The sequence below is a fragment of the Tachypleus tridentatus genome, chromosome 11, assembly GCF_004210375.1.
Source record: "Tachypleus tridentatus isolate NWPU-2018 chromosome 11, ASM421037v1, whole genome shotgun sequence".
Classification (NCBI taxonomy): domain Eukaryota; kingdom Metazoa; phylum Arthropoda; class Merostomata; order Xiphosura; family Limulidae; genus Tachypleus; species Tachypleus tridentatus.
The window spans coordinates 46,967,795-46,981,716 of record NC_134835.1 but is presented as its reverse complement, the minus strand read 5'-3'; the positions used below and the strand labels follow the sequence as shown (position 1 = coordinate 46,981,716).

Genomic DNA, 13,922 nt, shown 5'->3' with positions numbered 1-13,922 from the left:
AACCAAACAAAGACAGGCTCGTAGATTGTCCTTGACAACAAGTTTGTTCACAAACAACTCATTAACTGCGGTGAATCGCTGTACCACAAATTATGATAACAGTCCTAAATGTTTTTGCCACTTAATATTTAGTATAAGAAAAATACCACGTGTATTTGATATCGATATAAATGGTTGCATTTGTGAAATACGACATTGATATTTATTTTGAGAAAAAAAAAGTGACTTTTTCCGAAAATAAAATTTAGTGGTTTTTTTCTGTTATATACGTGTACTGATCTTCTATGAACTTATTAATTTGTTGATATTTGATTGTTTGAATGTGTTATAGAATGTGTTTCATATCTCAATCACTATTATTGTTCGAACTAAACCTTACTACGTTTTTGTATTTCTTCATTTTCATCTTAACCGTAACTCTCACTTTCATTATCAGTTTCTCGTACCTGAAAGTTGTATCTTATATTTCATCCTTAGGCTTGTATGAAACACGTTTATATAATACACTTGTATGATAAGGTAGCAGATATTTTAATTTATAATCAACTCTCTATATATTATACAGTCGTTAACCTGTTTCTTTCTTCCTTCGTTTTTGTTCTTTCATCATTAGTTTCCTATGTAATATTAAAAGTTTTCTATAATATCACGTTTCCTTTCGTTTTCTTTCTCCATCTCATTACTGATACATATTAAACTTGAAAATATTAAATATGATGCTGTATTTGTTCTTCTGAACCATCTACTGTATTTTCCAGTCCTTCATCAGCTCAACTAGATCTTCTGCAGTTCTGTTTTTAATTTTCGTCAATTAGTAATAATATCTTCTTTTTCAGCCTTTCTGTCTAATATTTCCCCTGCTTTACGAAATCTTTGGATCAACCCCCGTCCAGCTTTCAACCTAATATGTTATTCTTTACTTTATGTGAAATTTCCATTTATACTTTTTCTGTTACACAAATCCCTTTTAGCGCTTCACTAGCTTTTTCTATTAACTATTATCTCATCTGGGATTTCTTTCATTTTTTTCTTCTACAAACAACAAGAACCATAATTTTACCGCATTTTTTCTTCTATAAACAACAAAAACCATAATTTTACCGCTACTTAATTATTTTACTGACTGCTCACATTTTTACACGACATTGAAATAGCCAAATAAGAAACTACATACTTCTCTCTACACATTCATCTCTCACAATATTAATAATACTGCTTTACCCGTATGATCATGAAGTATTATTACTTCAAACCTAATAACTTTAAATCAATTTTAAATCTACAAAATAGCAAATTAATTTTAATATTTTAGTGATTCTCAAGTTAAAGTTATTTAGTACAGATTTAGATTTCTTTATAAACCAAAAAGCTTTACTAAATAACCCATGCCTGCAATGTTTTTTTGTCTTGAAATTTCTGTACGTTGAATCCGAAAATGATATCCGTTTTTCTCTATCGTGTACAGGTTTCTCAAAAAATTAATACGTACTTTTTACATAAGTGAATCATTTTCATTGAAATCGAGTTACATCCTGTTTTGCGTAAAATGTTGACAACCATTGGTTATTGATTTCTCTACACCAATTGCGACGTGATTTTGAAGGTTTTGTTAAATTTTCGAATGTATAGATCATTGAAATGAATGTTTGTTTTAATAAAAGGAGCCGTAAATATGTCAAGTTATATTCTGTTCTTATTGAAACAGAAACAAAAGTTCTAAAATATTTTATCTTCGAACGTTACTGAATCTAGAAAGTTCATCATCAGCTCTGTGTGATTTATAGTGAATAATATTTACAAGTATGTGTGAACGGATGTTGATAGAAATAAAAGTATAAATGAATTTAAAAGATTTTTTAGAAAAATAAAAGGGAGTAAACTGAACAACACACCATTGTTCATCTCAATAAAACTAGTTAAAGGAAAGCTTGTTACTGTGTTTACATTTTAGCATTTATTTCCAAATGACTGAAATGTCTTTAATCAGTAGTTTATCGTATCAACCTGAACTTAAAACTAGAAGAAAATATCGTGTGGGCTTTTATCAATAGAACAGGCACCATGACTTAAAAGCTTATGGTTGGTTATAATCAAAACTTTCATTAAGCTTTAAACAAATATTTTAAATGGTGTATTATTTACCCACTGCAGATGACTGCACAGAAGCAGAAGATATGGACGATAAATTGTTGCATAGCATATAAGTTGAAACAACATTCGTAGCTATGGATCTATTTAGCTTAATTTTTGTAACTGTGTTAGAAGCAGCAGTTACGGTACAAAAATTCAATAAACCATATAACCGATACAAAATACTTTTTCGTCAAATACCAGTAACACTTCATGTTATTCACAACGTACATTTTGCTAAGCTAGTTGTACTTAGAAATGTCTGTCTTAAACGTTTTGTAACTGAAACGATTACAAGGGTGGCGTAAAATATAATAAATAATCGTTTTGCTTTTGAATGGCACTTTCTTTCTAAATTTTTTCATGATGGCGAGAAACCCACTTGAAGTAAAAATGTATTCTAAAGCCGGCTAGTATGAGTATTAAAACTTTAATTAAAATAAAGTACAGAACAACGTTTCGACCTTCTTAGGTCATATTCAGTTTAACCATTTTTAATACCCATAGCAGCCGTCTTTAGAATACATTATTTCTAAAGTGTTTTTCTTTAGATTTTTATTCAATTTATTGTTACCATGATTCTATCGCACTTCCAGAGATGGACGGATTACCACTTAAGATGGAACATTACTGACTTCAACGGTATTCCAGTGATACGGGTGCCAGCAAGTCAAGTGTGGAGACCGGACATCTTACTGTTTAACAAGTAAAGCGAAAAATTTGTTAGCAGTTCGTATGTTCATTAATAATCCCAAATACTATGCTCCCAATTCAGACGTATCACGGCTTCTTATAAAAATAGTGTATTGAACCCCAGCCGTGTAGCTAAAGATTTTATTGTTGTTAATGATGTTATGGTTCTAAGGTGGGTTGGTCAACCAGATTTGTTACGTTTAAAGTTAAAGACACTTGTTAAATTCTACACTAATCACTCTCACACGAGTACTAGTCAGTTATTTTAGTTTTAAATCTGTAGACACGTTGGATCAACCATGCAAAAGAGAGGATGTATCAGTTCAGCACAACGACGTAATAAATGATAATATTTATGTAATTAAAACTGAATATTCAAATATAGAATTAAATTTGTTATCGAAACAAGTACACAGATGTTCTTTTAATTTCCAAAATGCATATTCAATCAGTTATGTGGAATGGACGATGAAAATGTGTTCCACAATCTTTCATACATAAACAAATATTTTTACATTACTGGGAGTTACAGGGCAACATGGTCTGTGTTTTTATTTCAATTACACTTTGTGGGTATTGGTTTACTTTTAATAAGACTTTATGCCTAGGACAAGAGATTAGTCTAAGTTCCCAGAGTAATTATATTATTAGTTGAACTCCTGTTAAAACTCTTATGTTACGCATGTTGGAGTAGCCCAGCATACCCAGGTGGTTAAGGCGCTTGACTCGTAATCCGAGGATCGCGGGTTCTAATCTCCGTCCCACCAAACATGCTCGCCCTTTCAGCTGTGGTGGCGTTATAATATTACGATGAATCCTACTACTCGTTGGTAAAATGGTAGCTCAAGAGTTGGCGGTGGGTGGTGATGACTAGCTGCCTTTCCTCTAGTTTTACACTGCTAAATTAGGGACGGCTGGCGCAGATAGTTCTCGTGTAGCTTTGCGCGAAATTTAAAACAAACCAAACTTATGTTAGTAAATAAGTTTACTTAACTGCAAATAACCTTACCGTAACCTTTCATCACATTTTCCTTATTATCATAAGTTAGGTTTTGTGCTCTTTTTGTTACTCTTTATTTAAGGATTTTACCTTTAATTTCTATATTGTAAATGTAGTATTTAATCTGTTTATGCTTATATGCAGCGCTGACACAGAGAAGCCGCCTGACAATCTTAACACCAACGTTATAGTTAAATACACGGGGGAAGTGATTTGGTTCTCAAGAGCTCTGCTAAGAAGTTCTTGTCCAATTGATATCAAATACTTTCCGTTTGACGTCCAGTTCTGTACAATGAGATTTGCCTCTGGAACTTACGATGGCTTACAAGTAAGTTAATGCTTTCCTAGAAAACAAACATTTCCTTCATTAAGGGTATTCAAAAATAATGTTTAGCTCCAACTATTAATGGTACATGACTAAAGCATTTTGAGTTTGAATAACCATTAACTAATGCGTTAAAAGTATTTTTGTATAAGTTTCACACCCATTGTTTAATAATAAGCTAGAAAGCTTATTATGGGAAAGCACTCAATCTACAAATGATATTTCAGTGGTTCAGTCAGTAAACAGTGATATAATTTATTTTCGTAACTGTCAGTGGGATGAAATGAATAAAACGGTTTATCGATTGAATGTTTTAAGTATATATCGGTTACTAACGTACATGGGCGGCTCATTGCAATACTGTCGCCTAGTTTGTCATAATAGACAACAGGCAATAATAAACACACATTAAACAAGAATCGTTTTCGGTTGACTTACCCTATGTACCTATTTATACCATTCTGTTATATAAGCTCACTATGTGGTATCAAGAATGGAGATGCTGGCGATCATTGTAAAATTGTCTACAAGTACGAGAATCTGACTATCAGTCATTTAATACAATAAACGTGTAGAATCAAACTGTGATAATGAATAACACTCGTAGACAATGTATTCTGGTGTTCCATATTGTAAATGCATTCAAGTCATTAACATATTCAGACAGACAAATCATTGTAACAGTCCATATTGTAAGTGTATTCAAGTCACTAACATTTTCAGTCAAATTATCATAATAGTCCATATTGTAAGTGTATTCAAGTAACTAACATATTCAGTCAAATTATCATAACAGTCCATATTGTAAGTGTATTCAAATCACCAACATATTCAGACAGCCAGATTACCATAATAGTCTATAATGTAAGTGTATTCAAGTCATTAATATGTTCAGACAAAGTATTCTGACAGTTGATATTGCTTATTTGTTTTATAAATGTATTCAGTTCACCAGTGACCTGATAACTAAAATATAAGCGCAACCCAACATTCATCTTCATATTTATCTACTTTTAAATTAGTTTTCACCAAAAACAAGCTTTAAAGTGTAAAATCAAGAAAAGTTATTGAATTTAATAAATCTACGTCTCTCTACCTTCGTACTAAAGACACCAGATTTTAGCAGTACGTGTTGGTGCACTGCAATGTTCTCGCTTCAGTTCTCATGAAAGTAACGGCCTAACTTATGTGCATCTAATTACAAGGCCGTAGTATGAATTCATCGTCGAGTTATGGTGGAATATCACGTTACTCTGACTAAAGATAAACATGCTAATCATTACATGTTTTTCTAGACAGAAGTTATTCAATCATGTACCTCATTATCATCTGTCCTCCTCCCAGTGGAACAGATGTATGTCTTCAGACTCACACTGCTAGAAACCGGGTGTCAATACCAGTGATAGGCAGAGCATAGTCCATTGGGTAACTTTGTGCTTTATTTCAGATAATTGATAGTCAACCATAATTACTTTCATCATTATTCAGCGAAGCAAAGTGGCAAGTTACACCTTAAGGTTACTTCAATGTAGTGAAACTTTACCACTAGTCCAGAACGCTTAAAATAAGTAATATTATACTTTTATTACATAAAATCTCCATTCTTAGTATTTAACTGCGCATGAATAATATTTAACTATATAGTTAAAAATAGCAAATTATATAAATAATGAGAGAATTATTATTAAGTTGTCGTGAAATTATGATGTTTAAACGTCAATGTCAGACTATCAAGCGACCAGTCGTCATTAGCAATGTTTTGATGCTGTAACATCAGAACCAGTCATTTAAGTGACCGGTTTTTATTTAAAATACATCTGTTATGAATGCTGTAACATTAGAACCAGGCAATTAAACAACCAATCAACATTAGAAATACACTGTATTTGGATGCTGTAATATTAGAAACAGACTCTGAAGCAACCAATCAACATTAGAAATACACTGTATATATACCAATATATAGCAACGAATCCTTAGTCATATTGTACAATAAGTTCCATACTTTATAGTGACTAAATGTCACGGGGAATGACGGGTTACAACCTGACTTTTCAATTATCGATATTTGTTGAAAATATAATAATAAACACGGCATTATAATTTTATTGTCAAACGGCCACTCGCCATACTATAGCATTAAATGTTTATTGTCAAAGGGTAAGAAATTCATTTGCATAATGAGAATACTAATGTTAAATTATGACTGAAGGCTCCTTAGTCTTTAGGAGAATGATAGGTGTTATAATATCAGAGTCCAATTAAAATTCATGTTAGTGCTAACAATCCACCTGAGGTTTTACTGTGAAACAAACTCACCTGGTGCGTAGCAACAGTTTGAACTTGAATATCACGTTGCTCACATTTTATCAAAGTGTAAGAATAAAAGTAAACAAGTCGCTCCTTTTACTCACATAATATTTGTATTGCAAATGTTCACAAGGCTTATGAATTAACATAAACAGCTCTTGCTTTGTTCAGTAATTTCTGCACTGTACAACTAAAACAGAAATAGAATTCAGTTATTACCACTTGTCAAGTTAATTCGTTGATGAACAATAACTGACAAAAGATAATAAAGTGATTGTCTAATACACGTTAGTGGATTCTGAAATATATAAATACCGTTAGTTTAATCAATTACACAAAATAACTGTTTCCAAATTTGTTGCATCACATTGTGTAGATAAGTAAAGCTGTTGCCTTTAGCAAATGTTAAATGTTAGCAAATATATTTGGATAAAAAATATTAATAAGAAATATTTTCATTCATTCATTCGTATTGCGATAAAGAAACGTTCGCGGTGACCGAAAATTAAGTCAACGAATTTACCCAAACAAGCAACTAGTAGTTTTGAAGTAATTTTCGGATGTCCCTGACATGTAGTCAAATACAGAGATTTAAATTTGTATAGGAAACAGATATCCATTCACTCAATGAAAACAAATGTAAAAATGCTACCTTCAAATATTATTGCCTTTGATTAACAAATAGTTTACTAATTTTTTGTACTATTCGAGTGTTTGTTTCTTCTATTTGAAATACAATGACATAAAATAAATTACTATATAAAAAGTACATTAAATATAATTTCTCGAAAACATTTAACTTGATAAAGCTTTAAAGCTCATTCTTCCCTTGCGTTTCTCAGCAAATAATTTTTAGCAAGGCATTAGATAAAGTGGCTAATGAATATATCATTGCTTATTCCAGATTAAATAGCTTCGTTTTTTCTCTTATTCCAAACGTTTTATTGATTCACTAAAACCGACCAAGCCAGTAACTTTACTGTAGAAATTTTTAATTGTAAAAAAAAAAAAAAAGTTAAGATTTATGTTAGAGTTCTATTGTAAAGTTGTATTTTACCTAATAATAATAATAAGAAAATATTTTCAACACGTTTCCTACGATGCGCTTACTTTGGTGGGATGAACTGGAACTAAGTTTGAGTAGCGTCGAGTCTTTGTTGTTTTAACATCCTGTACAAATATTCTCTGTTGAAGTCAGCATCCAACTGCTAGCGACAGCTGTTTTGTTTTTTACTTTGAATATCAATGTCCTAGCTTGTTAAACTCGTGAAGACTCGAACAAACAATAGACTTTTTGTTCAGAGATTTAAAGAAGACGAACTGTACTTGTTTGAAGACGTGAATAATTTTATACACTGCTGATTTCACAATGTTTTATACAGCTGATTTTATTTTCAGAACTATAGATACCAATGGCGTATATTTCTATTGTTTGTAGGTAGAACTAATGAAAGAAAAAGACCACATAGAACTAAGAGACTATCAAGAAAACGGGGAATTTGATTTGAACGGGTTTTCAGCCACTTCAACTGCTCTTCAGCATTCTTGTTGTGAGGAGCCTTACCCTCAACTTGTGTACACTTTAGAGCTTCGCCGTAGACCATTGTACTATGTGTTTAACCTCATCTTGCCATGCCTCCTCATGAACTGCGTGGCACTACTTACCTTCTGTATGCCTTGCGAGTCAGGAGAAAAAGTTACCTTGAGTATATGCACACTTTTAACAATTGTTATATTTTTCGTCTTTGTGAAAGATACCTTACCGCCCTCTCAGGAAACGCCTTTAATTAGTAAGTACATTCTAACATTATCCTTGAAAATAACAATATAAACCTCAACTCATTCCATTTTAAACATGTTTTCAACGAGTATTTGAACTTTCTGGTGAAATATGTTGTACCTGCAGCTTAATAAAAATGTTCAAAAACATAATTCTTGTGCTTTAAGGAAACTTTATTAAATGTAAAACATGCGTTACATAAAAATATTTATAAATATATTATAAAAAAAATGTGAGTGTTAAGTGGTTATCAATAGTTTACCTTAACAATAAAAAGTGACTAACTTAAGAATAAGATATTTAATTCCTGTTACACAACACTCCAACAGTAAACACGACGTAGGATTTTTTTTATATTAGTGCTTGTTTTGATTAAAGCTTACATGACAACAATTACTCAATTACTTCTTATATAAGATGTGAACGTAAAAATGTTTATTTCGAAAGAACTAAAAATTTCTCTAAAATAAAATAAAAACAGTTGTAGTCCTTAATGTTTTCTAATGTTAAAATATCCATGTTATCCAATGCAAAAATAAGATAAACCTGATCAGTGAAACTTGATTTCACCACAAGAAACCTCTCTTTTGTTAGGCCTCTACTACGTTGTAACTATCTGCTTGAAACCTCTATTTTGTTAGGCCTCTACTACGTTGTAACTATCTGCTTGAAACCTCTCTTTTGTTAGGCCTCTACTACGTTGTAACTATCTGCTTAGTTGCCCTAGTGACCATTTTTTCTGTGTTTACATTACACGTGCATCATCGAGGGAATTTTGAAAACGAAATTCCACGATGCATTCGTAAGGTAATGTTGGGATTTCTTGCTAAGATAATGTTCTCCAAGTGTTCCTCTCACACTGAACAAGAGCCAGAGGTAGGCTGTTTGCTTTTCTTGTCTTTTATATTTCACTAGGAAAATTTAAAACCGATCACGACTTTTGTTCATATTTATCGTATCTTATTTTATTAGTAACTAATTTGTACGAAAATAAAGTACTGAAAACAACATACTTTAACGGTATAAACAACACAAAGATTAAGACACAATATATATGTATGTGTGAGTGTGTTAACTGATGGATAGTTAATTGCGTTGAATGTTTTGCATTATACATGCATATGGTATCAGGCATTTCATGACGTAAATTAAGTCAAACATAATAAAACAATATTTGAAAAATTACCTCAGAAAAAGAACAATTATATTCACTAAGTATAGTCTGTCATGGCCTAATGGTTAATGTTCTCAATTCTCATGGATGATACTAAAATGTGAAAGACAATCACAATATTGTGAAACATAGCTACCTTAAAGTTGGTAGTAAATAAAGCCAAGGTACTTGAAGGCTATCTGCGCTAGCCGTCCCTAATTTAGCAGTGTAAGACTAGAGGGAAGGCAGCTAAGTCATCACCACCCACCGCCAACTTTTAGGCTACTCTTTCATTACAAACGAATAGTGGGATTGACCGTAACTTTATAACTCCCCCACGGCTGAAAAGGCGAACATGTTTAGTGAGATGGGGATGCGACCCTCAGATTACGAGTCGCACGCCTTAACCCACCTGGTCATGCCGCTTAACCCACCTGCCCATGCCGCTTAACCCACCTGGTCATGCCGAACCTGGTACTCGTCATATAAAACATGACTTCGCAACAATATATATTTAAATACATATAATTTTGAGCTAAAAGCTGCACATCGTTAGCAACCATAAGTCGTGTGTTTAAATCATTACAATAATAGTGTTATAACTCATATGTGTTGGGGTTAGATAATCTATATCGTTTTGATAAATACAATATTTGTACCAATTACCATCTAACATTTTTGCACTGTATCTAAACTGTGTTTTACCTGTTGACTTGTCTAAAAGAAATATAAAGCATATTAAACTCATTTTAATTTTGTTCTGCTTATCTACTTATCTTTTCTAACTAAGATGTCTAGGCCAAAATTATATCACATAACAGATTCCATTACTTTAACTAATTTATTAAAAACAAAAAAATTGCAAAATATCATAAATCATTTGTTACATGAAATCATTCTTAAACTTAAGATTTATATCCATTCTAATGCAATATCATTATAGTCTTAACAACTGAAATTCAAATAAATACTGTTAGTGGAAATAAAGGAGATTTTAGAGTTAAAAAAAATCAATTTCTTTTTTAAGTTAAAACTCGAGGACGATGAGAAAAAGTCAAACCTCGAACGACAGTCATCAAATGAGGATAAATTTGATTTTGGACATATCGAACAATACAATTTCTCACCTCGTCTTCGGAAGCGCAAAGAAATGGGTGAAGCCAGTGATTATTCCAATGACGAATACAAAAGGCAGGTGTTGAGAATCCTTGGTAAAATTTACGAAACAGTTGAGAGAAATGAAATGAGAGTTGCTGAAAAGGCACGAAAAGAAAACATCAAGACAGAATGGCACCAGACGTCGCTAGTGTGTGATAGATTATGGTTGGCATTATTCCTTATCGTCTCTACTGTTATGACGTTACTTGTGTTATTGTCCTCTCCACACGGACCCTAGCGGTAATATAGTAAATATGATAGTATTGTTTCACTCCTTTTGCAATTTTCCTTTGAGCTTTTGGCAGTTCAGTACTATATCGTAGAGTTCAAACGTGAATTTTTTCCAAGCTATTTAGTGTAAACAAAAACACGTTACTATTTTTGCATGAATTTTTATTAACAAAGAAATAAAGAATAACACATTGATATGTTTTGTTCTTAACTTGAATTTTTGTAGTTTAAATTTGTATGTTTTGTCCCATAACTCGTATGGATTGTTTGATTCAAATCATGGACGTCTTAGAGCTGGCATTAATGTCAACTAGTAATGAAGTAATACCATGAAAAAATTTTATTCGTGAAGTTTATGCAGCCGATTTAGAGTCTATATAAATTTTTGAAATTATAATATCTTTCAGTGAAATTTACTTTTTACAGATTATAGAAAGTTTGTTTAAGACATACCTTATTACACACTTCGAATTTGTAAAATGAACAATAACTTATATGATTGAAAAATTCTACCTTTTTTTCTGTAAAAACTTTAGGCAAATCTTGTTTTACGTGTATTTCGTTTCACAGATGTCTCTAACAATGAAATCCGTTTTTTTTTGTTAATGCATGTTAGTTTCACAGATTTAACTAATTTATGAACTTTAGATATTTGGCAAATAATTTGCGGAACAGAGGAAAAGGTTTTATGTTTTGTTAAAGTCCCTGCTGGCTCAGCTGCAAGTCCAAGAACTTATACCACCAAAAAGCGGATTTTGATACCCAAGTTGGACAGAGCACAAATAACCCCTTGTATAGCTTTGTAATTAAGAACAAACAAGTTCACCTGAAATTTCTGTCACATAAATATGAAAAACTGTTTATTGTTTTGTTTTTGTGACAGATGTTTCATTTCGTAAATAGAAGGTAAACTTAACTCTGTAACTGAGCGAATCTTCACTTAACACACACTTTAATAAAACTGTTATTAAACTTTAAAAAAACGTTGTGTTCACAATGAAGTCATGAAACGCCCATTTACACCTTGAAGAGAATGTAAACATGTAAAGAAATACAACAAAATACGTTATTAAAGGTACGATTAGAACACTAGAAGCTGGCGAAGAATAGGCTTAACATTTACAAAACAACTCTCGCATTGTTGTAGTTGCTGTTTATTTCACATTACTCTTAAATCTCCATTACGGATTATTTCCAGTAAAAAACTGCATTCCATAACGGACAATGTAAAATAATGTGAAAAAAATCTACAGCCGCATATATAATCTATTGGTTTCTAATTCTTCGATAGCTTTCAGCGTTCAAACTGCAACTATTAATGTATTTATTGCACACACACACACACACACATATATATATATATATATTCATTTAAAGCTTCAAATAGACTTTTGCTTCTCGTCCAACCCAGCTGACGGTTTCTGATATTGAACAAAAGGCTTACTGGTCAATGACATTTTAGAAACAAAAAATAGGTCTAAAATTATACTTTTATTGAACTCAAATTTGAAATTTATAGTAGATAAATTGATAACAGTTTGAAAACATAAATCTGTACCCTGACAACAATCATATATACATAATATTACATAGTTAGGGAGTGTGTTTCTAATGGCTAGGTATGAATTTTTAGTGTTTCCATTTGTTTAAATGGAACTCGGAAAATACTTTAGAAAATTACATTTCTGTCTAAATATACGTTGTTATTGTTACATATTTTATCACCACTTCGAAAGGAAAAATAACTCGTCCCAGATGAAATATGTAAACTCTGAGCTTAAGGTCTATATGTTAATTATTTATACTAATCATCTTATCTATATCGTTTTGTAAATTTATAATTATTAATATGAAGTGCACAATGTTCGTTGTCTTCTTTATAAAAAATGTAATAGCTTTCCATTATAATTATCTGTCATTATATGACGGAGCTTTTAAGCACTGTAATTTTTTGCATTAATTATACCTTCGTACACGATAGTAAACGAAATCCTGCTAGTTTGCTGCTGATTGTGGTGATTTTTGTTTTCTTTCGTTCCGCAAGATTTATCGGTACTTATTTGTTCAATATATGTTTTGTACAAATGTGTCTTCATGATGTATTGTTGTGTTGATGATGTATTGTACTAGCAACAGAACAACCTTTCGAAAGATTTTGTTTCCCTTTACCAAGAAGCACAATATAATAACATTCAGCACAGGTAAATGTTGTGTTGTTCTGAGCATATTCAACGTGAAACATGATCTCAAATGATAGATTTATATGATAAACTGAATTGAAGAGGACCATTACATTTACGTTCAATACGAATACGTTTGTATTTTTGAATTGTTTTAAAAATTATCCTAAACTAATTTATTATAAATTTATTCTTTGAGCTAATATTAATAACGTATAAGCAAATTGTTGTTTCCCTTATTAATAAATATCAACCACCTTTCAAGAACATCAGATACTTTGATATGGATTAAAATATTTCAGAATTGATTCTAGATTTCTCATTTCATTATATGATCTTTAATTTGAGTATATGAATTTTTACTTGTTTGTTGTTATATGATAACCGATATTGGTCTTTCAGTTCAGCTTACCTTTGTTTTGTTTTTGATAATTTTCAAAATCGTTTTCACTGTAAATCTAAAAGATGGATCACTTGAGATCTGAATAAAATCTTTTTACCTTCTTGATTACGTACGTTATTTATTTCAAATAATATGATTTTCTCGACAAGGATAATTTAAGTAAAATTCCCCAGAAGATGAACTTGCAAGTATCTGAATTAAATCAAGCACTTTTACATTGTGTTGATGACATGTGTACGTCAATGATTTAGTTGTGGTCATATAATGTAATTATACTGTTCCATTGATTAGTAAAATATTTTCAAGTGGTCAATAATGCTTGATTGTACACGTTTAAGATGTGCCAACTTAGGAATGATATTGTCCATTACGTTTTTTCTTTAGAAGTAAAATATGTTTAACTAATAAACTGTACAGAAGTTAACTAAATCTTTAGTGTACCAGTTAGATGAAAAATAAGAAATGAATCACTTATTTAGAAAGAAATATGTATATTTTCCTGCACTCAGCTAAGGAAATTTAGAACAAAAACTTTTTACGAGTGCAAACGTCTGTTCCT

At 31.4% G+C, this 13,922-nt stretch overlaps 1 protein-coding gene across 3 annotated transcripts in view; it reads left to right on the top strand.

Moving 5' to 3' along the window:
* Positions 1-13,431, top strand: part of LOC143232095 (neuronal acetylcholine receptor subunit alpha-10-like) — a 56,286-nt gene extending 42,855 nt beyond the window's left edge. For 2 of the 3 annotated variants that reach the window (XM_076467165.1, XM_076467166.1), the window contains 5 exons: positions 2,727-2,836; positions 3,968-4,151; positions 7,897-8,248; positions 8,927-9,114; positions 10,419-13,431. In XM_076467165.1, the coding sequence (XP_076323280.1) occupies positions 2,727-2,836; positions 3,968-4,151; positions 7,897-8,248; positions 8,927-9,114; positions 10,419-10,787 (1,203 nt within the window). In that variant the 3' untranslated portion in view covers positions 10,788-13,431. The remainder of the gene's footprint in view (positions 1-2,726; positions 2,837-3,967; positions 4,152-7,896; positions 8,249-8,926; positions 9,115-10,418) is intronic. The other variant, XM_076467164.1, reaches the window with a different exon arrangement.
* Positions 13,432-13,922: the final 491 nt, after the last annotated feature.